This window comes from Polypterus senegalus, chromosome 2 (assembly GCF_016835505.1).
Source record: "Polypterus senegalus isolate Bchr_013 chromosome 2, ASM1683550v1, whole genome shotgun sequence".
NCBI classification, from domain to species: Eukaryota; Metazoa; Chordata; class Cladistia; order Polypteriformes; family Polypteridae; genus Polypterus; species Polypterus senegalus.
In genome coordinates this window covers 62891803-62919408 of record NC_053155.1, presented here as the reverse complement: position 1 = coordinate 62919408, position 27606 = coordinate 62891803, and the positions used below count along the sequence as shown (strand labels likewise).

The window sequence follows — 27606 nt, the reverse complement described above, 5'->3', positions numbered from 1 at the left end:
AAAATAAAGGCTGAAATAAATTTCTCTCTTATCTATTATTCTTATATTATGGAAATAAAGCAGCTACCCTAATTGATTTTACATTGGGACTGTACGGTAACATTTATGTGTGGAGTTGTGAATCTTGACTTTGAAAATCTCCAGCCAAGGTCTACTTAAACCTTTGACCTCTACTGTACACACACACACACACACTATTCTATATGTAACATATAGGAATAACATATTCTTAACTCAATTCAAGGTCTCAAGGGACATGCACATTCATGGGAAGCATAAACAAATACCAATAATCTCATTATGACTACCACCAGCTTTGAACTGCACAAAATTAAGGAAATGCATGATGAAAATAGTTTATTTAAAGTGCAAAGAGATTAAATATATCAAAGAAACTAGATAAAAGAATGGGAGGAAAAAGAGGTAAGAATGTAATGCATATTCGTGTATTTTATACTTTCTCTATATATGCATAAATACAATGCATTTAAATGCACATACTTTATGTTACCTCAGTTTTAAAACAATACGTTTCCCAAGGCTTAAGAGGTGGAGTACAGAAACTAAAGCATACGTATTTCTCAGCCTGACATGTTAGATCCTTTAGGGATGTAAAGGGGATTATAAACTCTGCATTGGGGTTATCAGAGAAACCAGCATAACCAAAACATAAAAATACATTTGTGCACAATTTCTGTATTATAATAATGTAAATAAACACACAAAATGAGCAAATTTCAAATTTCCTTTTGTTAAGAGAAATTAATATTTAATTAATGCAACAGCTGAAAAGGAAAAATTTGACATTAAACAAATTTGTAAATAATGAACCTAAAGTACTTCCTTTTTCATTTCCAGATATTAAGCAACATAAATGATTTATGATGGTTATACATCAAAACCCTAACACTTGCATTTCACATTTATACATTATGCTATTTACTTTGCTAGAATAAAGAAATTCCATTTCAAATACAGTTCCTATCATGTAAATACACAAATGTTAAATAGTTGATTACATTTATTTCATGAGGTTGCTCCTTTGACCAATAAAATTTACAACTAGGCCAATACAATAAACAAGAAATATGATTGTGATTAAAATGTAATTAGACAATGTTTGAGCAAATTCTCTTGCCCAAAAAAGTTTAAACTAAACAAGTCAATTAATCTTATAAATTAGAAATGACTGCCATTTGGCAAAACACACAAAACTCTTTAAAATCATTAATTTTATTTATAACAAAACATATTTTTGTTTTTAATTCTTACCGTGGTCCTGGATTTTTCTCAGCAAATGATGGCTGGACATCAGTCAAACTAGTGGCACTTTGGTTGGACATAGTTGTCTTCAATTTTAACAAGATAGGAGAAACAAAAAACACAACAATACCTTCTGCATTATAATGTATGCACACAGCTTAACAAATAAGCAATATAAACTATGTAGTAGCTCCAAAATATCTCACAGCAGAACACATATAAATATTAAAATGTTACTCACAGGCAAGAACTGGAAGTGACAATTGCCTTGGCAGAAGCATGTATTGTTAAACAAAATTACTTTTCCACTTTCAGTAGTTTGCAAATTAAAGATTGTTTGGAATAAATTAATGTAAGATTTAAATATCTTTTTAGTTATATTTAATATTGTAAATTTATTTTCAATTTGGCATTTATACATCATATAAATACATACAGATCAAATTCCATCAGAACGAATGAACTCCATTTTAGCAATTTTGTTTTGTTTTTGGGTCCTGGCCAATTTCCTATATAACTAATGTTAAATAACTAATTTACATCAAAGTCCATTTCATCCAGTGCTGAATGATTAACTGATTTCAAATTGAATTCGCAATTTCAAACAATGCAATTGGAAAACTACAGAGGCTGCAAATTATTATATACAGTATCTTATGCTGCGTGTCTGACGAACAGAGCTGTAAAATACTTCATATAAAATGTCCATAGTGTAAATATGTGTAGATTCACGAAGAGTCAAATAGCTGATTATCTGATTGATAGGCGCCCTTTTAGTGAGTACATATCATACCCAAACTGGTTAATCGGGGCGGACAGGGATTTGTAAGCCATTGCTCAGCTTCGAAAAGATGACATTGTTTACTAGGTACGTCAAAGTAGCCAAAAAATAATGATTGAATATTCAAAAATTTTCAAAAATTAAAAATAAATAAATATTTGAATATATAATACTGTACTTGCATTTTTTGCTTTACTTATATGGTAATGGCTACAGTAGCAGCTATTAAAAAAACACAAAAACCATCAAAATGCCAAGCAGCTCCATCATATAAAAAGGAAGTATTAGCTTCACCAACCTGTTTTCAGTCTACTACTGACAGGTAGATGCTTAAGTTTAAACTACAGAGCCTGTCTGGCACGAAAGCACAATCTTATCCCTTAATCTAGTAGCTCAGCTATTCCTACTGTTGCGTCCTGGACCCTCACAAAAAGTGCTTTCCTCTGGGCTCCATCACAGCCTTGCGTCTCATTCCTAAGAGCTGTCCATGCAGCAGGATGACACGTCACTGTATGTTTGTAGTGCAGGGCACAAGATGGGTGCTAAAATGGGACCCAAGCAACATTGTCATAAGCACTTCATGCTTTGCAGTCTCAACCAGCAAGTATTAATAAATATTAATAATGATGTAGGGAGTCTTAGGCCGGGTTTATACTTCATACGACGCAACACAACCTCCAGTGAACACTCCGGCTACGCAAGCACTGTACTGTTTATACTGTATTTGCGCATGTACTTTACGTAAATCTGGAGGAATCCACCAGGTGGCAGTGCAAGATATTATCACAGTGAGAACAGGTTCGGCTTCACTGTGTTATGAATTGCTTGGAACACCCATTAAATTCCTATGACACCATACCGCAATATCTCTAAAAAGGATGTTTAATGATTAAATCCATCAATCCAGGGATGTGCCCATTCCAGCAAGCATTGGGCATGAGGCTGAAACAATCCTTAGCAGGGGCATCAGCTTGTCACAAGGTGAATGCAAGCACTCACATACACTAGCATCATTTTAGTGTCACCAAATCTGCATATCTTTGGAAGAAAACATGCAGTATATATACACATATATATATATACATACTGTATGCATATATACACACATATATACGTATATATATACACTGTCACGGACAGCCGGGTCCCATGCCCGGCTGGGACGCCTCTGCTGCATACGTCCCAGGGGAGCCATCATGGACATTGCAGTACCTTCCCCAGGGCGCTTGGGGGCAGTCTCCCTGGCCGTGGATCCCTCTTCAATCTCCCCCGTGGCTCCATGGGACATGGAGTCCACCACAGCAGCCCGGTTGGGAGATGGGGTGGCCGCTAGGGGGTGCTGCGGAAAACCAGCCACCACACTGGACGGTTTATCAGCCCCACCCGGAGGTACAATAAAGACCAGCTGGTCAGGCACCTGGAACACTTCCGGGTGGGGTATAAAAGGGACTGCCTCCCAGCAATCAGGGCCAAAATTGGGAGGAAAAGGACGAGGTTGCCTGGGAGGAGTGGTGGAGCAGGAAAGTGTTGGTTTGGTGTGGGTTTTGTGCTTGGGACTGTGTTGGGCCGGTGGGATACGGGGAAGACGTGTGCCCACGGCTGAAGAACAAAAAAATAAAAAGTCTTGGGTGTGAACACGTGCCTCTGCGTAGTCTGTGCTGGGTCGGGCGCTATATAGTGCCTTTTCACACTGGCGTAGCCGGCAGGATCCCGGCCCGTCCATTTGGGTCGGAATCTGCTTTAATTATTGTTGCGAGAGCAACAGCGCGGGGCACGTGTTCGGCTCAGCAGCAGCAGAGAGCGCAGGGGCCGCAAGCCGGCACGCGCAGCACAGCGCGAAGGCGGCGGAAACTGCGCCCACGCGGCAGGAGCCCCAATTTGGCGCGCACCGTACAGCGCAAGACACCAACTGAGGAAGCCAAAGAGCTGCTGCAGGCACCGCAGCAATGGGGAAGAAGAAAGCCGGGCAGACACAGAGGCCAAGTGGCGGGCGCCACCACGCTAGTCCGCCGTACGGGTCGCAGCCGGAGGTAGGTAAAGGGCCGCGGGTGTGTTATTCCGCATGTGGGCCATCCTACCTTCCGAACGCCGAGTGGTGAAGCACCCGATGCGGGCAGGGGGACATGTGTCCTTGGCGTGCTGGAGCCGCCAGCTTGGGAGAGAGCGAGGCAGAGCAGTCTCTCCTTTTCGGCCTGATCCAGCAGCTGGGGGAGGAGAGCCCGGACGAGCTTCCCAGCATGGTGTCCCGGCAAGGAGAGCCGGAGCAGCTTCCAGAGACAGGTAAACGGGGGGGGGGAACGTGTGTCAATCACCCGCTGAGGAGGATCGGCAGGCGGGAATGACGGACGCCCTGCCCTCTCCTCCAGACTACCCGAAGGGGCCCATGGGGGATCCACAGGGTCTTGTTGGCACGCGGTGGGCAGAGGGCGACACGAAGAGCCCAAATCCACCGCGGCCGCCACTATTAATATTTCCTGGGCTGTAGGGTAGGTGAAATCTGTTGTCCTCGGCCTACAGTCCCTTTTGCAAGTTTTTCAGGTCCTGCGGGAAGCGAAGGAGGGGCTGGAGAAGAACCTCGGTATCCCATGCGGAGCCCTGAGTGAATGGCTTCGTGACGGCGGGTGGCCAGCCTCCCACCGGCAGGACAAAGCGGTGCAGGTAAGTAAATCCGGCACCGCAGAGAAAAGGGGGCGGGACGCATCGGCAGCAGCGTTGGTCAGTACTGCCTGTCAGGCGTACCCGCCCACCACACGAGAGGCTGCTGTGATGACTGACAGCAAGGCGGACGAGTGTGCGGGGAGGCAGCAGGTGGAAACCGGCTGCCAAACAATCCCGCCCAGACCGCCAGCGCCGGTCTTGCGGCAGTCCAAAGGGACGCAGGCGGTGCGGGGTCCCTCCTTTTCTCATAGGGGGACTCAGACCGCTAGTGCGTCCCAAAGGAAAAGGGGGAACCGGAAGAGGAAACCGGAAACCCCGTACATAGCGCAGTGTATGCCTGATGGCTTGGAACCGAAGGAGGGCTGCATTGCAGAGGGGCGGAACCGTCACAAGCCCTCCTCGGAGGGGGTGAAGGGGCAGGCGTTCCCTGCCTGCTTCCGCACTTACCGGGGCCGTACTGGAGTGGGTCGGCTGTGTTATAACTGTGGCCGCGGTGGCCATGTCTGGCAGTGTTGTCCCGAGGGACGTCGGGGCAACGCCCCCAGACCTGTTTATTCTGTTTTTACAGGGCGCAGTCGCGGGACCAGGAATGCCGACTCCCCGTCCTGGAGAAGACCGGCCCTCGCGGGGCAGGCCGATGAGCCCTACAAGCCTCATCTGAGGGAGGGCCATGTGACGGACAGCGGGTCCCATGCCTGGCCGGGACGCCTCTGCTGCATACGTCCCAGGGGAGCCATCATGGACATTGCAGTACCTTCCCCGGGGCGGTTGGGGGCAGTCTCCCTGGCCGTGGATCCCTCCTCAATCTCCCCCGTGGCTTCATGGGACATGGAGTCCACCACAGCAGCCCGGTTGGGAGATGGAATGGCCGCTAGGGGGTGCTGCGGAAAACCAGCCACCACACTGGACGGTTTATCAGTGGGGTATAAAAGGGACTGCTTTCCAGCAATCAGGGCCAGAATCGGGAGGAAGAGGACGAGGTTGCCTGGGAGGAGTGGTGGAGCAGGAAAGTGTTGGTTTGGTGTGGGTTTTGTGCTTGGGACTGTGTTGGGCCGGTGGGACACGGGGAAGACGTGTGCCCACGGCTGCAGAACAAAAAAATAAAAAGTCTTGAGTGTGAACACATGCCTCTGCGTAGTCTGTGCCGGGTCGGGCGCTATAACAACAACAACAACATTTATTTATATAGCACATTTTCATACAAACAGTAGCTCAAAGTGCTTTACATAATAAAGAATAGAAAAATAAAAGACACAATAAGAAAACAAAATAAATCAACATTAATTAACATCGAATAAGAGTAAGGTTCAATGGCCAGGGGGGACAGAAAAAACAAAAAACTCCAGACGGCTGGAGAAAAAATAAAATCTGTAGGGATTCCAGACCATGAGACCACCCAGTCCCCTCTGGGTATTCTACCTAACATAAATCAAACAGTCCTCTTTGGATTTAGGGTTTTCACGGAAGGACTGGACAGTCCTTAAGTACATAAAATTTAAATACACAAAATAAAGACCCTCTGTGACTCAAGAACAATATAACAGTGGATAACTCTTACTTGTCTGTTGTGATCTGCGGTGGGTTGGCACCCTGCCCAGGATTGGTTCCTGCCTTGTGCCCTGTGTTGGCTGGGATTGGCTCCAGCAGACCCCCATGACCCTGTATTTGGATTCAGCGGGTTAGAAAATGGATGGATGGATGGATGTCTGTTGTGATCCACTCTCATTTTGTTAATCTTCTCCCTGGTAAAAGATAAATAAACCTTAGTTCAAGAAATAGTCTTAATGTATACTACTACAGAATAGTACACCTTAAATCTCCACCTAGTATGGGACCTAGATAACAAATATGCAGATCTTTTCCAGATGTCATTTAGAACCTTACCACTATTTTACAATTTTCAACACAAATCCTAAGACACTTAATATCTTTCACATGTAGCAGAACTGCCTCTTTATTGGCAGTACAATTTTTTTTTTTAATCACCCTTGCATTCTTTATTGATGTAGTATTTAAAAGTCCATCATGAAGCTTTTAACCTTTACATTATATATGGGATGCACATATTCCTTGAGATCAGAGACAGTTTCATAAAAACCTGTATAAGCAATGGAGTAATAAAAACATTAGTTAACCTATTTTTCAGGGGTGTTTGAAATAAGTGACTGGGTGTACTGGAAATCTACCAGCAAGATATTTGAATGAGAAAATGGGCATAATTGGAAACTGCATCCTCAAGCATTCTTATATTTTGCATGTCTTATTAGAACTAGCAGGGCAGACACCCCTTTGAGATCTTTGCAAGAAAAAAGTGGATTTAACATCTTGTCATGGTCTACTTGAAATATTAGTTTATATGTAGGCAACATTATAGTAGTGGATAATTCAGGTGAAAAATGTGGTATAATATTCAAGAACGCAGACCTGTTTTCTTTAAAACTACTTTGCAGCACATGCAAGACATTAATATACTTAGTATGAAAAAAAATATGAATAAATCCCTCAGATCATTCAGATTAACACCACTTGAACCATATATGTATAAATAATTTTCTTTCAGTAAGATGGACACTAGTGGCACCCAGGTAGAATACTACTCATAATGTTTCGTTTGCCAAGTAAAATTTATGCAGTAACTCTAAAAGTGAGTCTAAAGTTTTTAGTTCTGCAGTTTTCATTACTGTGCACACAACCAAATTATATTCAACTTTAGTAAAAAGAATAATAAAAAATTAAATTACAAGTACTTTATCTATAGAAAGGTCTGAAGATCAAAATGCATGCCAAATTTAAAAAGGCTTTTTGGTAAAACATGCCTTCTACCTTTTTTATAGCATGCACAACTTTGTGTTTTCATTTGATATCACATCATAATGAACACTGAGAGATTTAAACTCTTCAAAGGAACAGTGTTTAGCACTCAAAAATTCTAATGGATTTACAAATAATGCACTGCTTCATGGGATGGCACGGTGGCACAGTGGTAGCGCTGCTGCCTCGCAATAAGAAGACCTGGGTCTGCTTCCCAGGTCCTCCCTGCGTGGAATTTGCATGTTCTCCCCGTGTCTGCGTTGGTTTCCTCCGGGTGCTCTGGTTTCTTCAAACAGTCCAAAGACATGCAGGTTAGGTGCATTGGCGATTCTAATTTGTCCCTATTGTGTGCTTGGTGTGTGTGTGCCCTGCAGTGGGCTGGTGCCCTGCCCAGGATTTGTTCCTACCTTGTGCCCTGTGCTGGCTGGGATTGGCTCCAGCAGACCCCTGTGACCCTGTGTTAGGATATAGCAGGCTGGATAATGACTGACTGACTGACTGACTGACTGCTTCATCAAAAGCATTAAGAGCAGGTTGGGAAGATGGATGGATGAATGATATTTCATAGCCAACAACCTAAATGTTACATGTTCAGAATCCTGCACCAAATAATATTTAGACAATTTAAGGCAACAAAATGTTGCTGTAAGATATTTAAATGATAGTTCCTTAAGTAGACTCATAACACGAGCATTTGCTCAAAAAAATAAACTAGGTGCTCGAGGTAAAGTACAGGTAAAGGTGTTAGTAATACAAGAGTGAGCAAATATGTACAGGATTATCACTAATAAGTCAATTATTAGTGATGGACAACAGTCTTTAGAAAGGATCACCCATCTTTCCCTATTTAAATCCAGTTTTTCCAGTATATAGTTACAGTGGTGGTTTACACAGCTGATTCCTAAAGAATCCAACAAAAAGGTATGAATCAACCATAAAATTTCATCAAGTTACACAATACCATTGAATTTTAAGCCCCAAATCAATCCAATACACGTTTTGGGATTTGGACCACAGCAAATGTATCTGAAAAAAATACTGCAGACACAGGAGAAGGTGCCAATTTCAGTTTATTCAAAGTAAAATATTCCTGAAATTCAGGGTTTTGATTTTATTTTGCACATCATGGTTTCAGTCAGCCTCTTCTGTAGTGTTTAATTGGACTTACAGTAAGTAGCTGTTCTGAGTAGTAAAATAATTTTTCCATACATGACAACTAGATCTTTAACTACTTAGATACATTAGTTTAATTGTAGCCTATTTGTATGTAAGTGGTAAAATTATATTTTAATTTAGGCAACACCTACTTAATGCTTCTCTTTGTCACCTTCCATTCTTACACATTACAAAACCCTCACAAAATCTTCTTTATCAATACTCTGTCATTTGGTGTAGGAACATTCCATGCTGGCAGGTATTTACTGTAAGTTGTAAAATTATCAGTGCACATCCGTGATTAACCTCATCAAAAACTGCTTGCTAAAACTTTGCCCTTGTCGATTCACTGGAATTTTTATCTGGCATAACATAAGAAAAAATATTTTCAAAGGAATACATTTCTCAGTAGTTTCTATCTTATTTTCAGTCCATCCTTGCTTTGAATTTTGGAGCACCTGATTTGGAACATTTCTCTATCTTTCACTAGACAAACGTCTGACACTTGGTGGCACTAACAGACTAAGGAAAGCAGGCTAAAACAAAAGTGCGAAAACTGAAATTGTTGATAACCAAGGGTTGTACAAGGAAAATGTCTGCACTAAGTTATAATAACTTTTGTCTTTGTCAGTTATTATCATTTGTTTATTTTTTTTTAATATTCTCCCTACCTTCACAGCTCCCCTCCTTGAACATTTTCACATATAGTTTGTAAATACCCATTTCCCTATGGCAGTTTACACTACGGACACCATGTAATAGGTTAAAACTTCATTGGGGAGGCCTGTGAAAATCTGATATAGTAAATAAAGGCTGAAATAAATTTCTCTCTTATCTATTATTCTTATATTATGGAAATAAAGCAGCTACCCTAATTGACTTTACATTGGGACTGTACGGTAACATTTATGTGTGGAGTTGTGAATCTTGACTTTGAAAATCTCCAGCCAAGGTCTACTTAAACCTTTGACCTCTACTGTACACACACACACACACTATTTTATATGTAACATATAGGAATAACATATTCTTAACTCAATTCAAGGTCTCAAGGGACATGCACATTCATGGGAAGCATAAACAAATACCAATAATCTCATTATGACTACCATCAACCCTGAACTGCACAAAATTAAGGAAATGCATGATGAAAATAGTTTATTTAAAGTGCAAAGAGATGAAATATATCAAAGACACTAGATAAAAGAATGGGAGGAAAAAGATGTAAGAATGTAATGCATATTCGTGTATTTTAAACTTTCTCTATATATACATAAATACAATGCATTTAAATGCACATACTTACTTTATGTTACCTCAGTTTTAAAACAATATGTTCCCCAAGAGGTGGAGTACAGAAACTAAAGCATACGTATTTCTCAGCCTGACATGTTAGATCCTTTAGGGGTGTAAGGGGGATTATAAACTCTGCATTGGGGTTATCAGAGAAACCAGCATAACCAAAACATAAAAATACATTTGTGCACAATTTCTGTATTATAATAATGTAAATAAACACACAAAATGAGCAAATTTCATGTGTTTCCTTATGTTAAGAGAAATTAATATGTAATTAATGCAACAGCTGAAAAAGAAAAATTTCACATTAAACAAATTTGTAAATAATTAACCTAAAGTACTTCCTCTTTTCTTTCCAGCTATTAAACAACATAAATAATGAAAATGATTGAAATGCACATTACTGACAGATGGAGAATAACCAAGAATTGAAAATATCTTTAAAATAATGTAGAATTCTTAATTTTTTAAAGTGAATTGTAGTTATCTGTCAATGTCAATGAACTGTTGGGTTATTGTGAATGACAGATTATCCTTTGCAGCAAACATGGCAATACAAGTTTTTTGGATGCACGTTATTTATTTCTAACATCTCATTGTACTGAACTTGCATCTTCCCAGACCTTAACAAACTTCTTTTCCATCTTGAGCAGAACTCAACATCATGCTCACAATCAGTCACAGAGAGTCGCTTGCTAATGACTGGTTACAGAATAAGTTTGACATTTTCCAAGCTTAAGTTACTTCTTTAAAATCATGACATATTAATGAATTGCCTGCTCTTGTGCTTAACAGGGCACAGGGTCCAACAAGAAAACACAAGCTTTTAAACTTACCGAATATGTCTACTATAAAGCAGAAAAGGATATGATTTAAGACAACATAAATTTCACATTCCTAAGGCATGCTTGTAACAACAAAAATAAACTGGAAATACTATTTATCACAGATTACTGGTACTGTTTTCTTGTGGTTAAAATAAGTTTCTTAGTTACTTGTCTGCTTACAGCCGGTCTTGTGTGGGGAACTTTGACCATCCCCTCCATGCACAGTCGGCCCTGTGAGGCAGGAATGACAGATCTGCACTACCACTACCAGTGCCAAAGCATCTGTGCTAAACTAAACTTCAACCTGAATAATACTAAATGTATGCCCATCAGGCCTTGTAAATTAATTGCATACAATGTGTGTACTTAACTTTTCTCTCACTAGACTGTCAAAGCACACATGTGCATAATGATAATGGCAGCAGTAGGCAATATGTTTGCAAAATAACACAACAGACTTGTTTTTTAGTGATGAGAAAATACTTCCATATACAGAGTGTGAGTGAAGGTAAGTGTGTATTTTTCCAGTTTTTATTGTCTAGTTCTTTACAGGACAGAGACAGACAACAGTTCACATCTGGGCATCAACATTCAATAATATCTATAAATACATTTGTAGATAACTATTCGTGGTGAAACCATATCTCTGGCCCAGAAAAAATGCTATAGACAAAATTGAAACTGAACCACTAATTTGCTTTTAACTGACAGAATCTCAAAAATATTTTGCTTTTTTTCATTACCAAAATGACATGGAATCTCTGTGCAAACACAAGACCCATACTCAACAGCAATCTTGGAAAAATAAACATTTTGTAAGCTTAAATGCTTTTTGTTTTCACAATTCGACCCTGGTATGCTTTATCTCTGTTACTGTATTAAGCACAAGATAAGGCTAGATATTTTTTAAAATGTATTAAAAAATGCTTCACTTTATTTAACCACACAAGCATGTCACTAATAATTGCGAGATTACCATTACACAGTTGGTTAAAATGCATCCAGAAACAAAACTGGGTTGTTGATTTCTTAATGTGGATGCTGAAAATTCAACAAAAACAGTGTAAAGGGCAGAAAGTATTTTTGCAAATCTAATATGGTGTGGTCCCATATTTAAGGGGCCGCCTCCCTCCAGTCATTGTGTGGAAGTCGGGTGGAAGTGGACTGAGCAAGAGGAAGGACTGGAGGCGGCCAGGAAGGCACTGGGGGAGTGCCCTGGGTCCTAGCGCCCTGCGCTCCAAGCCTGCAGCTGTCTCCTGTCGCTCTGCCTGGACGCAGACGGGGTGGATTTGAGCTTTGCTGTGCTCAGACCCAGACCGTCAGCGCGTCAAGAAAGAAGGAGGAACCGAAGGGTGAATGCCGGTTCCTCCGATAGGAAGACGCGGCTGCTGTGCGCGTCGGAAAAAGGCCATCCTCTGTGCGGGCAGAGGAAGTCCCCTGGGCGGCTGGGCGAGCTGCCTGTGAGGCGGTGCAGCGGGCGGCGGACGGGCACGGAACCAGCGGCGGAGGACTTCAGCAGGCAAGTCGGGGGCTGTCGGAAGGGGGCGGGAGCACTGCGGGTACGGAGACCGGCAGGGCGCTCGGGATGAGTGTCCTGGCAGTGCTTCTGGCCCTCTTTTTCCTTTTTCCACAGGTCCGAAGCCCGGCGGCGCTGAGGGCGGCGTCGTCAGGGACCTGCCCTCCTGAAGCGGGCGCTCTGCGGGAGCTCCAATAGTGACCCAGCTGGGGGGGACAACTGGGGCGAGAGCGGCGCAGGCCAGAGGGGCACGTTTGCGCCGGCGGGGGTGCCGAAGAAAGATGTCCCAGGGTGCCGTGATGGACCCTGGGGACATAGTAGGACCCTCTCCGGGGACGTGCTGCCCTTTCGGGTTGTGCCGTTCGGACCCACGTGTCCTCGCTAGCGGTGGGGCACTGTGGTCCCGGCGGGCTGGGGCCCGGCGGGGCCAGGAGGGCGAGAGGAGGGCTTGTGCCTCCTCCACACCGCGAGGGGGCGTCCGTCCTGGTTTTGTTGGGAGCCACGGGTCGAGGGCATGGAAGCCCTACCCTGTAGGGGCCCGTGGTTACCGCCAGGCGGCGCCCCGATGCCGGTTGATCCCATGCAGTCGCCGGCGGAGCTGGAGCCCGGCGGGGCGCTGGAGGGCGAGAGGAGGGCTTGTGCCTCCTCCACACGCGGCGTCCGTCCTGGTTCTGTTGGGGACCACGGGTACAGGGCATGGAAGCCCAGCCCTGTAGGGGCCCGTGGTCACCGCCAGGCGGCGCTCCGATGCCGGTTTATCCCGTACGGTCCGCGGCTGGGGCTGGAGCCCGGCCGGGACACCTTGGAGGACGTGAGGAGGCGAGTGCCTCCTCCAGACAGAGTGGGGCGTCCGTCCTGGTTAGGCAGGGGCCTCAGGTACAGGGCATGGAAGCCCAGCCCTGCAGGGACCCGTGGCCACCGCCAGGCGGCGCCCAGTGCCTAATATCCGGCAGCCGACACTTCCGCCACACCAGGAAGTGCCGGGGGGAAGACTTTATGTGGCGCCCGGAGAGCTGCCAGGAAGGCAGCCGACACTTCCGCCACGCTGGGGCGTGGCCAAGGAACAGATGGCGGAAGCACCTGGGGCTCATCCGGGGCATTATTTTAGGGGCCGCCTCCCTCCAGTCATTGTGTGGAAGTCGGGTGGAAGTGGACTGAGCAAGAGGAAGGACTGGAGGCGGCCAGGAAGGCACAAAAGACTGTGGGCCTGGACTTTGGGAATTCGGTGCGAGAGGGCACTGGGGATGCACGTGAGCACGAACTGTAAATACTGTATATAAATAAATAGTGTGTGGATTGAAAAATGATGTCCGTCTGTCTGTGCCGGGGCCAGTGTTCACAATGGCCAAATACTGTAAACCTGGCATTTATTGGAAAACAAATCACTATGAGTTATAAAACTGTTGGCTTTACCAAGCATGTTAATGCCTTAGTTTCTGCCTTTAACCATACAGCTGGTGAGCTTCTAGAGGACCGAGGTAAGGAATTTTAATCAGTAATGTTTCTCAGTATGTACATAATGTAAGATTTCTATATCTTAAAGTAGAGATACCTAACTTTATTAATTGTAATTATTTTTGGAACAAACGTTAAGTTTCACACATGCAAATCTCTTATGATTCAACTAAATCATTAATAATATAAAATATAAGAATATTATTATGGAATACAAGTACAGCTCTCTTTTCCTGCCCATGTTTATTAAGAAAATCAATACTATTAGAGGGGATTGTAAGCAAACAAACAACTAATTGAATCATTTTAAAATAAAGATAATAAAACATACTCTCTTTTATATGTCTTTTTATAAGTTGGGTGATCCTCATCTTCATCTTCTTTTTCTTCAGGCACACTACAAAGCCTAGTATAAAGAATGAAAAATTATCAAACAATCAATAAGTATATTTAAAAATTTAAAACAAAACATTTTAAACATTCAAGTAAAACTTTTAACAAACACTATTTACCATTTGTAAAGTTTGAAAGAAATTACAGAAATTATAAGAAATAACAATCCATATAATGTACAGTATAATAAATACTGATATGAGATGGCAGACTTTGACTTTGTGGTATTACGTGTATAGTATGACTGCAAAGGCATCCTTTCTATTACTCTGGTTTGTAAAATCCTGTGAAATACAATACAAGAAACCTAACTCCTGTACTGTGTAAAAGACAGTAGAACAGAATGCTTGTTTTGTGATTTTTAAACTTTGCAATGATTTTAACATAATACTTTTCATCTTAATAAAACTGATAGTCTACTTAGCATCTTAAAGATTTACACAGGTATGCTAATGAACAGATTATATTATCTGACATCTTTTTCACTTTCTATATTTTTCTTTATATACATAACATTTTTAAAATAGCACAGTGTTTTGTAAGAAAGCCTTTAACTACATTATAACTATAAACCTTGGCCTAAAGGATAGAAAAAAAATATTCTTTAAGAATGCCCAGTCAACTTCTAAGATTAATTACGTTTAACCTATAATCAGGCTATATTGATATGAAGTCTGAATTGGCGAAGAGATGCATATGCATGATGCTCATGATACCTGCACTATCATCACTGCTGCCAGGGCAGGCGTCAGCCACCTTCTCCCTATAGTTGAATAAGTGAGTTTAGAGGCTGGACTGGTGGACATAAGGGTTGGGTTGTGTTTACTTACCTAAACTGTGTATCAGGATTCATGTGACAGTACCAATTATCAGGAAGTTCACTTGTGTCTATACCATCTGGTAATTTTCTCCACTTCCTGCATTCATCACACTGCACCCAATTTTGATCAGGTTGCGTCCTGAAATGATATACAACTATGTTTTTAAAATAAATACATTTCTAATAATGAAGGCATATAAAATATTAAAAATTGTTAAAATGTTACATGAAGCAGACATGAAGTAATTTAACTGCAACTTGCTTATAAATGGCTTGCCAGATCCATAAGCATAAACAACTTTCTACTGAGTATCTCAGAGAGCTCTTTGGTCCTTGGCATAATGTAATTAAACACCTCAACTGCTAAAAGCAAAGCAAAACACAAGCATGTGATGCTTATGTAGTATGTTATATGTATATACAATTATTGTGTATGTTATATGTATATACAATTATTGTGTACAGTTAAAGGTAACGTGTTTAATTGTAGAAATCATGCAGGTGTCTGTATAGATTGTAACAATTGCAGTCATATATTTTATCTTGGCTTTTTTTCTTTTTTAAAAACTTTCCTGCTACAAACAAAATTCTCTCTGTGATAATAAAGTCTACCTAAAATAATTAATAAGTACATTATAAATGAGAAAGGAAACAACCCTGCAGTAAAATGCAAACCTTAATTAAGGTATGTTTATACTTACACTGTATCCTCTACAGGTACAGAACTAAATGGATCTTCATTCTTTCTTTTATACCTCATTTCTTTCCAATAATCCCCAAGTTTACTTCCCAAAGCTTGGATAGTTAACCTGTAATATTAAGCTTGTAATGTTAATGTGACATGAGACAGCCATCAAAATAGTTAGTTTTATACTACACTTTAAAAGAAAAAAAGTTGAATACTTCTTGATATTATTAAAAGATTTTTCAATTATTTTTTTTGTTAGCAGCAACTAATATTGGTATTGTTGAAATAGATTAGGTAGCAGAGGCACCTTCTGCCCCAAATAAGCTACTCGGAGTCTCAGGACAGGCAGTAGAATCAAGCTTTACTGTACGGTGCACTCACAGACCCAAATCAGATGACTTGAGCCCCAGCAACGGATGGACTATACTTTTATTACATTTCCTATCATAAATTCCATTACTCATCCTTGTCTGACTCCCAATCACATTGCAGCTTTGGAACTGCCTCCAATTAGGTCCATCGATATTTCCCAGCATAATAAGAACAGTGCTTTGTCCTGCTCATCACGTCCACTTGGCAGGTCTTCACCATTACCAAATGCTCATCACCTGACCCTATGTCCATCATCTGATTGAAACTTTCCAACATTACTCCTTAGCCTGTGCAGGTGTCTGATATTTTTTTATCAATCCGATTACTACTGGGAAGTTGAAATCAGGGAGACCCACACATAAGATACTGGGCTACCCAAATAAATAATTCCTTGTTGCACACACATCCCTCAAGGCAAGAGGTCTAGGCAGCCGCATCTCTAAGACAATAGCACCATTTCTAATAAAACACACTTTCCTTGTCTTGTCATCACCTCATGCTAGTCGAGTTTTTAAGCTTAGCAGCAAGATATTACTGGTTTGCATTTGCAAAAAGAAAAATAATAAAATATGCAGGCGCAGGTTTTTTATGATTTAACCCTTACTATACTAGCGCGCACTAAGACACTTTCAATATATGCAAATTGTCTGCTTTTCTATAGTATCACATGTGTACTTTTTATTGTAGCCAATTCTGATAATTTTCAAAAGCTGCACAAAATGAATAGGACACTTTCTACATACACTGATTTTTATTTTGAAATTGAAAATTGTGTTAAAAGCAAAGGCAGCACTGTTTTCAAGTAACAGACAGCTATCTTCTTTAAAACAAACTCTACTAGTGGAAGACTATTTAATGTAAAGCCTCCTTTTGTAAGCAGTCTGGATGCAAATATGGTTTTATGAAAAATAACAGATTTTCACCATAACTAGAATAACATGCTTACTCTTTAAATATTTATCAGCATTGTAAAAATGCCTTACTTATATGTTTGGCAGAGTATTTGAGTCAATATTATTATAGGCCTTCCAATAATGTGAGGTGACTGGACAAGGCAGTAACTACCAAACTGGGCACCAAGCTGATGAAGGAGTAAAAGTGGAGGGTAAAGCACAAAAAATAATAGGTAGCACGATTAAGCCTGCTGTAGATATCATGGGTCTATCAAGGAAACCAACCTGATGACTCCAATGATGTAATTTTACCCCTTTATTTCCACTCAGTACTGATGGCAAGCAAGTGTCAATTGCCCAGTATAAATTGTAATATCTGACCCTATAAATTCAAGTATTTAGCAGCAAACAGTTACAGTTGTGCTTGAAAGTTTGTGAACCCTTTAGAATTTTCTAGATTTCTACATAAATATGACCTAAAACATCATCAGATTTTCACTCAAGTCCTAAAAGTAGATAAAGAGAAACCAGTTAAACAAATGAGACAAAAATATTATACTTGGTCATTTATTTATTGAGGAAAATGATGGAATATTACATATTTGTGAGTGGCAAAAGTATGTGAACCTCTAGGATTAGCAGTTAGTTTGAAGGTGAAATTAGAGTCAGGTGTTTTCAATCAATGGGATGACAATCAGGTGTGAGTGGGCACCCTGTGTTACTTAAAGAACAGGGATCTATCAAAGTCTGCTCTTCACAACACATGTTTGTGGAAGTGTATCATGGCATAAACAAAGGAGATTTCGAAGGACCTCAGAAAAACAGTTGTTGATTATCATCAGGCTAGAAAAGGTTACAAAACCATCTCTAAAAAGGTTGGACTCCACCAATTACAGTCAGACAGATTGTGTACAAATGGAGGAAAGTCAAGACCATTGTTACCTTCCCCTTTAGTGGTCGACCAACAAAGATCACTCCAAGAGCAAGGCTTGTAATAGTCGGCGAGGTCACAAAGGACCCCAGGGTAACTTCTAAGCAACTGAAGGCCTCTCTCACATTGGCTAATGTTCATGTTCATGAGTCCACCATCAGGAGAACACTGAACAACAATGGTGTGCATGGCAGGGTTGCAAGGAGAAAGCCACTGCTCTCCAAAAAAAACATTGCTGCTCGTCTGCAGTTTGCTAAAGATCACGTGGACAAACCAGAAGGCTATTGGAAGAATGTTTTGTGGACGGATGAGACCAAAATAGAACTTTTTGGTTTAAATGAAAAGCGCTATGTTTGGAGAAAGGAAAACACTGCATCCCAGCATAAGAACCTTATCCCATCTGTGAAACATGGTGGTGGTAGTATCATGGTTTTGGCCTGTTTTGCTGCATCTTGGCCAGGACGGCTTGCCTTCATCGATGGAACAATGAATTCTGAATTATTTCATAGAATTCTAAAGGAAAATGTCCGGACATCTGTCCATGAACTGAATCTCAAGAGAAGGTGGGTCATGCAGCAAGACAACGACCCTAAGCACAGCACACACGTCGTTCTACCGAAGAATAAAGTTAATGTTTTCAAATGGCCAAGTCAAAGTCCTGACCTTAATCCAATCAAAATGTTATGGAAGGACCTGACGCGAGCAGTTAATGTGAGGAAACCCACCAACATCCCAGAGTTGAAACTGTTCTGTATGGAAGAATGGGCTAAAATTCCTCCAAGCCACTGTGCAGGAATGATCAAAAGTTACCCGAAACGTTTAGTTGCAGTTATTGCCGCAATGAGGGGGTCACACCAGATACTAAAAGCAAAGGTTCACATACTTTTGCCACTCACAAATATGTAATATTCGATCATTTTCCTTAATAAATAAATGACCAAGTATAATATTTTTGTCTTATCTGTTTAACTGGTTTCTCTTTATCTACTTTTAGGACTTGAATGAAAATCTGATGATGTTTTAGGTCATATTTATGCAGAAATCTAGAAAATTCAAAAACGGTTCACAAACTTTCAACCACAACTGTAACCATGCAAAGAAAACCTATATATCTACTAATGACCATATTTATAATGTAATTAGTGGGAATTTGCCGAATGATGTGATATGTGTAAGTACTAATGGCCTAACTGTATTTTAAAAAATGTTTTCAGGGCTGTAAATTCCTCATCACTTGATGCTTAGGATTACAAATTTGATGCTCAACTTCAAAACATATTAAAATTCTGACATTCAAATTGGTATTATTTAGATTTTCACTAACACTCCAAGAAAATATAGTATGAAATATGTTCAGATATATAAATGATATGTTTAATAAACCTGCATAAATAATAAATTATATAGATTTGTATATACGAGGTGTGGCAGAAAAGTAATGAGACTGATTTTTTATTTACCAAAGTTTTTATTTTTTTCAAACATCAATGTTATCCCCTTCAAAGTAGTTCCCTTGGGCAGCTACACACCGATGGAGACGTTGTTCCCACTGTTGGTAGCAGCGCTGGAAGTCTTCAACCGGTATGGTCTTCAGCATGTCCGTTACACTCTTTTGGATGTTTTCTAAAGTCCCGAAATGACGTCCTTTGAGGACTTTTTTCAGTTTAGGAAAAAGGAAAAAGTCACACGGACTGAGGTCAGGTGAATAAGGGGGCTGGGGAACCACAGGAATGCCTTTTGAGGTCAAAAATTCTGTTATGGAGAGGGCAGTTTTTCGGCACCATTTTGGCACAGATCTTTCGCATGTGCAAATGTTCAGTCAAAATTTGATGAACGGTAAATCTGTTCAAATTTAATTGTTCACTCAACATTCTTAATGTTAAACGACGGTCTGATCTCACAAGAGTGTTCACACGTTCGATGTTTTCATTGGTTTTCGAAGTTGAAGTCCTCCCTGAATGGTGTTCATCTTCAACGTGTTTTCTGCCTTCCAAAAAAAATTTTTGCCAGCGAAAAACTTGAGCTCGGGATAAAGAATGTTCCCCATAGGCCTGTTTTAACTTTTCAAACGTCACACTTTCCGTTTAATGGCACAACGTTGCTCCAAATTCCGCTGTTCCATTTTGCGTGACGCACAACCAAAAACACAACTTCGCTAATAGCAGTCACAAAAATCACGTAGTTAACGGAAGGAGTTGAAACTCGCACTAAGCTATGGGAGGGTACTGATACACATGCTCTATCAAGGACAACAGCGCAGCGTTGCCAGATCACTTGCAGTGTTGCCACTCTCATTACTTTTCTGCCACACCTCGTAGTACGGCAAAAACAAAGCCACTTTGTTACCTGTATTCATCTGTGTAGTCAAAATCCTGTTTGTTATGAGTTGGCTTTAGAAAGTTGCACTCTGTAATGCCTATTACTCCAACACCACAATTGTTAGCCTGCAAAAATAAAAACACAGTTTATTTTCAAAAGGCTGCAAACAAAATGTACCCACTAGTTCAAACTTTCTGTTTATAACAAGCCACTCAGAAATCAACGACAGACAATGCTGATTACTCTACATTATAATCTTCAACAATTGAAATGTGTTATTGTTGTGATGTGAGATTTTGCATATAACTTGATAAATGTTATGTATGTCTTTATTTGTAATTTAGGCAAAGCAATGTAATTTATTGTTACTTTAGTGAGAAGCATTTAGGTTTACCCCCTCTTTAAGAATAAGCCTCTTTGTAATTTTACGACAGAATTTGGGGGATGTGTCTTAAACCAGTTTGAAGAGTATTTCTCTGCTAAAGTCTTTCTACCCCCGCAAGTAGGCTAAGGTGTACTTTAACATATGGTTTGGGAGCAGGTGTTAAGAAGTTCTATTTCCCCGATTGTTCTGAGGTATGGCTGTTTGGAATTGGTTTGTCTCAGAGGCCTTTAAGTATCATGATGTCATATTGGCTGTAGGGGTTAGACAGAAAACCCATAAATTTGCTTGCTCAACCACATTCTCTCTCTCTCTCTTACTAACATCTGATGAAGACCATCACATCATGAACCTATAAGAACAGCACAATGAACAGCACAGCTTCAGCCATATTGACGAGGCTTAAGGCCTGTTCTGAAGAAAGCTGAGCACCAATGATGCCTTAACTAGAGACATTAGTAACTACATGTCTGTGTGCCACCTGAACTACAAATCACCATTTAATCAGGTTGTATGGTTGCCAATATTCAAATGTACTTTGCATTTTGTTATTATTTACATTTTGTTATTATTTATATTATCAATAATACATTATTTAATGTGTAACTTAACTCCTGCTTGTCTTTTTACTATGTCTAATTGTCTGAGGTTAGTGATATAGAAGGTGTTTTATCTTGGTAGAGTAATATATATATTGCTCTACTTTCCCCTAATGTATTATTAATATGTAGCCTTAGAATGCCTAATCTCACAGACTTACCACTGTTTATAAGGTATTATTGTACCATATAACTTATCCCCACCTTCCCTTCTATAACCTCAGGCAATTAGATGTAGTAAAAAGACAAGCAGGAGTTAAGTTACACATAAAATAATGTATTATTGATAATATTCATAAATAATAACAAAATGCAAAGTACATTTGAATACTGATAACCATACAACCTGATTAAATGATGATGTGTAATTCAGGTGGCACACAGACTTGTAGTTACTTCAAATGTCTCTAGTTAAGGCATCGTTGGTGCTCAGCTTTCAGCCACATGTCTGTTCAAAATGGCTGAAGCTGTGCTCCTGATTGTGTTGCTCTTGTCATTTTATGGTGTGATGGTCTTCTTCAGTTGTTAGCAAGAGAAAGATACTTCTACATCATCACAGGTTATCAAGAGAGATGCTTCTTCATCATATGTTGGTTAGAGAGAGAGAGAATGTGGTTGAGCAAGCAAATGTATAGGTTTTCTGTCCAACACCTCCAGCCAATCCAGACAGCCATATCTCAGACCAATGGGAGAAATAGTACAATTTAACACCTGCAACCCCCTAAGACCATATGTTAAGCTAAACTGGCTTTGTGTGGGGGATGAGACAAAGACTTTAGCAAAGAAATACTCATCAAACTGGTTTAAGACACATCCCCCCAAATCCTGTCATAAAATTACAAAGAGACAGTCGTAAATGGGAGGGCAAACACGAATACCTCTCACCAAAGTAACACTAAATTACATTGTTTTGCCTAATTTATTAATAAAGACATACAGAACATTTATCGTTATATGCAAAATCCCGCATCACAACAGAAGGGAAGGTGGGGAGAAGTTATATATACAATAATATCTTATAAACAGTGGTAAATCTGTGAGATTAGGCATTCTAAGGCTACATATTAATAATACAATAGGGGAAAGTAGAGCAATATATATATATTACTCTACCAAGATAAAACAGTTATTTTTGCTGTAACAGCATTATAGTGTATATTACAAAATAAAAAGAGCTAATTTTATTTTCATGTTGATGTAGGTTTCAAATAAAAAGCAAGAAACCCATACCAGTTCAAAAATATATGGCACATTAAAAAAGGAATAAGATATAAATTTGGGAATAAAAAAAAAAACAATAAAATACAGCGGGTTGGGGGGACACAAAAACTAAGTTATGGCATGGCCACTGACCCTAAAATGTTACAGTTGGTGTAGGCAGTATGCCCAAAAATGTATTTCACATTATAATTAAAATGATCACGGTTATGGTATAATCTATATGCATATACTTTTCAGACTAAATCTAGTTTAGGTGCTTCTTTTGGTCCACTTTCATAGGTTAACAGTGTGTAGTTCTACTGTGAAGTTTATCATTAGGACCATTTAACCAACTAAAGTAATAATGATAAAACATTTATATTGCACTTTTATTTTGGTCAAAGAAAACAACAAGTAAAAGGCAGAAAAAATATGAAATTCATAACATTGGATAGAAAAGAATATTACCATAAAAGACTAATTAAAGATAAATACACACAACACAAAGCTTTGAGTTAGAAAAATAGAAAATAAACCGAAATTAAAAAATAAAAATATACATACTACAAGAAAACCCTGAACAAATAATTACTTGTACAAATGGAAATCATCTTGAGCACCTGGACAGAGATGTCAGGGTAAAGTAAATGCATTACTGAAGAAATGAGTTTTAAGTTGTTTATCAAAAGAGAGTCAACTGATGTAGTTGATTTATATACAAAAAAATCTACACTAAACAATAAATGAACTGAACCAAAAATAGATTGTACATACCATTTAAAGGAAACAATTTTTGAAAAAGATGTCTACTGTACAGACTATACAGTTAAAAAGTGAAGCAATATTGACAATAAAAATATATATATTTAAATAGTTATTCTTGCTTATTCATTTGATTCCAAATGAAACAAAAACAAGCAAGACTTTAATATTGCCTTTTAAAACATCTTTATGAACATGATGAAAAATTACATGAAGACACCCAAAGAAAATGGACATATGCATTGACTGAATACTGCCTCATCAGAGGCTAGTATATATAAAAACAATTTAGTAAGCTGGGTGCTGTGCATTGTGACAATATGCAGAAAAATGTTGCAAATACCCATTTCCCCTGCCCTCTTCAAGATCTACAATATAAAAACTAAGCAGCGTAAAGCCACTCACATTTTCATGGCAGCCACACATCATGCATATGCACGCTTCTGCTTGGTTTTGCAAATGGTTGGCACCCAGCGTCAAGGAAGTGCTCCTGTTTATTTGTGGCTTCCCCTTCTTTTTTATATTCGCATCCATCATGCAGGCTTTATCAAATACACCAAAATTAACTGCATATCATTTACAAATTTAATTCACTTGATTGTAATCGTTCTGTTAACAATATAATTGTGCACGGAATGTCAAAATTATTCCAACTACCATAGCTGCTTTAGTGTTGTTAGAAGACATCGCAAATGGAAGAATTAGAAGAGGGTGCCTATTTACAGATGATGATGACTGGCTTCTAAGTCAATTTAGATTACAAAGACCTATCCTCTTGGAGCTATGTGCTGTTGGAATACTAGGATGTATACTTGATATCATTTCTATGTTGAAATGCATTAAACGTATGTATATTACATTTTATAGGTAAATTGTTAACTTCATTTAAATAATGTATACTGTTAATAATTAAATATGTGTGGACATGATGGCACAGTAGAAGCACTGCTACCTTGCAGTAAATTCATCACGTCCTGGGTGTCCTTTTCCTTGAGTTTGTATGTTTTCATGTTGAGTTTTCTCTGCATGCGCCAGTTTCCTTCCAAGGCATTGCGAGTTATGGGATTTGGTAATGATAAATTGATACTACTAGTGTATGTGTACTCGTATTCACCTTGCGATGAGCTGGCACCCCATTGGGGGATTGTTCCTGCCTTGCACTCGATGCTTGCTGGGATTGGCGCAACCCTGGATGGATTAATGGAATAATTAAACACGTATAATGAAGATTTACCAATGTTCCTTAACAGTTTTTAAGAATTGACATTCTAATTTTACAGCTGGTTTTTCATTCATTAAAATATGCTTATTGTGTGGCAATTGGTTACGTGGAGAAAGAAAACTAAAGGACAGGAAATGAAGGTCAGTACATTTGACAGATACAGTCTTGCTGCAATAAATTATTCCTTCCAGGGTTGCACCCATCCCACCAAGTATCATATGCGCGAGGCAGGAATGATCCTTGGATGGGGTGCCAGCTCATCGCTACCGCTGCACCATTGTGCCCCCACATGTAAAATACATGAAATGAACATGATATCAAGTATACATCTTAGTATTTTAAAATGTTCAGAGAGCTGTAATATAATGAATGTAATGTACTCTGTATGCCAATAACTGCCTGCACAATTCCAGTCGGCGTAAAAGAAACCCCATTTAAAAAGCACGTACCGATTAACAACTGGGTCGGGGAACACATGAGGTTTGGGAAATTCTAGTATATTAAACATTGACTTTAAATTTATGTTTATGACGTTCTACTTTAATGACAAAATAAATAAGAAGTTTAAAATCGAAATGTCGACTTTAATCTTGACATAGACTTTTTTTCCCCAGACAGGGGCTGCGACTCGCCTTTTCACAGCAACTTTGATATCTGAGCACTTCTTTTTTTATTTCATGTAGTGTGCGACTTTCTGAACCTGAACTTTTTAGTGTCTCTGCCACACTGTATTACTGCATCACCTTCCTGTTGTTCCTTATACCACTGATTAATGCATCAAATAGTATATTTTTCCTTGCCTCCACTTCACTGAGCAGAATCTCCATTTTGCATTCGCTGAAATTGTTTTTTTACATGCGTTTTTGCCATTTTCTTTTAACAAAACACTGAACAAAATGAGCTATTTACAAGTATGTTGATTTGCATATTCAAATAGGTATAATTCTGTAAGGAGTTGGGGTTGGGCTGCAGTCTCCTGCATGTGCATTACAAATTCACCTTGATTGGAGTTTATAGAGGGGAAGTGTGTAGAACTTTGCTAACACTAAGATTTGTGCATCTGAATTTTTTTGTATGTACACACATTTCCAGTTTTGACCATATGTCATGTCCTAATCAGAGTTCTATGCACAACATCATACATGAGGCCCCAGGTAACTATTATGAAAAAATGTATGAAGCAAGGTCATTGTCATGAGAAAATGTGTAAAGCAGGTAATGAGAAAATGTGTTCAGCAGGGATGCTTCGAGATAAGAATTGTAATAAATATGAGGCTCGCCCAACGCTAGGGGCACAGTTACTGAACTGAGACAGCTTTATAAGCTCTACAATGGTTTTATATGTTTTGCAATAAAGTCTGTTCTGATTGCCAACCTAGAAACTCTGCACATTGTTTTCTGAAGAGGTTGGCTCCACGACAAGCACACTCCCTTGTTCCTAACCAGTTATTCACTCGGCTGCCGTCTTTACCTTCTGTTTCCATCTCCACACTTGTACCGCCATATGCCACATGGCTTCAGAAGGTAACTGAATGCCCACTTCCCACCATGCCACTACATCAGTTTTGTGACAAATAACAAAAGCAGCTTCCTAATGTCTTAGACCATGAAAAAAAATTACATATGAAAATTTGTACTGGTGTCTCATTTCTACCAATTACAGTTCAGCACATATTAGGTTAATATTCCTCATACACGAGATATGTTGATATCCCATTCATGGCAGACCCCTACCTTGCACACAATACTTCCACCAAAGGCTGAAAATGACAAGGACCTTAACGCTTAGGTAGCAGTTTATAGAAAGCATATTGCAAGTAATAATATGAGTGCAGAATGATTTAAGTCTAAATATGCTTACCTTGAGCTGACAGCCTACTCTCTCATATGCTTTGATTAGGCGATTCCTGTGGTACATCATTATGCCATATTGCTCCTTGCTCTTCGTGTTGTATCCAAAAGTAAAAGTAACTTTATTTTTCTAAAAGGAATGTAAAAGCTGAATAACATTAAACTTTTAAAAAGACTAATTTTGAAATTAAACTATTTTAAATTTGGGCAGCAAAAAAGACAGTAGGCAGCCCTGCCTGAATTTACTAGATGTGAAAATACAATTATAGGAGTTGGAAATGTAAGGGAAATTTCACACAAACATTAAGAAGTTTTTCTTTACACTAGTTTTTTTCATGCATACAGCAACTTAGGTTCATATCCAACACCCAAACTTTCTACACGTCGAATCTGCAATTTCCTTCTGTGGAAGCATGATTCCCCAATCTCTCTACATAATAAACATGCCTAAAAAGATGTATGTTAGGTTAACTCGTAATTCCAAATTAACCCCTATGCAAGTGTGGGTTGTGTATTAGTTGACTTTACAAATACTGGCACCCTGTCAGGGCTTGTTTCTGTCTTGAGCCCAGTGATGCTATGAGAGGCTTTAGACCCCCTGAATTTGATTAAGCAAGTATGAAAATGTTATGTACACACCTACATTCTGTAAATATTTCAATTTAATGCCCACTAAAAATTCAACTGTCTTAAAAATCTTATAATATGTAATTTTTGATATATATTTTTAAAGACTGTCTATAGATTAAGTAATAAAATTAACTTTGCTCAAAGGTTCCTTGGCTTTTATACCCTTGGTGTTAACACCAAATGTTTCTCAAGCTCAGAATTCTATTTAAAAATGGTTAACACCGAGTACTAATTGGCTTAACCTGTTCTGATGAGATATGGAGTGTTAAGATGGAGTAATGCTCAGGACATTATTATCCTGCCATCCTGTGGAGAATTTAATATCATATGCCAATAGCACTATGGTGTTGTACTGTGTTAGCCATTATGAGTGTAGTGAGAAGTCAAGCAAAATGACACCTTTTATTGGCTAACTAAAAAGATTACAATATGCAAGCTTTAAAAGGCAACTCAGGCTCTTCTTCAGGTAAGATGTAATGAGTTCACAATTATAAGTATATAGTACAAATTTTTAAATTATTGCTTCAAAGTGATATATAGTGTGTATGTTTGTGAGCCTGTGGTGGATTGGCACCCTGCCCAAGGTTTGTTTCCTGACTTGTGCCCTGTGTTAACTGGGATTGGCTCCAGCAGACCCCCATTACCCTGTAGTTAGGATATGGTGGGTTGGATAATGGATGGATGGATGTTTGTGTGCCCTTCTGAACATTTACTTTCAAAATTATTTTTCATTCCAGTCCTTGACAGTTTTTATTTACCACAGGGAGGTTAGTTATGCC

General features: G+C 39.5%; 1 protein-coding gene across 1 annotated transcript in view; it reads right to left on the bottom strand.

Annotated features, from left to right (window-relative positions):
- The window catches only part of LOC120522979, a 101091-nt gene that overhangs the window by 24186 nt on the left and 49299 nt on the right, over window positions 1-27606 (bottom strand). Inside the window, exons 8-12 of the mRNA XM_039743850.1 lie at window positions 26208-26327; window positions 20209-20306; window positions 15680-15787; window positions 14989-15117; window positions 14097-14171 (exon numbers count right to left, since the gene is read on the bottom strand). Coding sequence (XP_039599784.1) covers window positions 14097-14171; window positions 14989-15117; window positions 15680-15787; window positions 20209-20306; window positions 26208-26327 — 530 coding nt within the window. The remainder of the gene's footprint in view (window positions 1-14096; window positions 14172-14988; window positions 15118-15679; window positions 15788-20208; window positions 20307-26207; window positions 26328-27606) is intronic.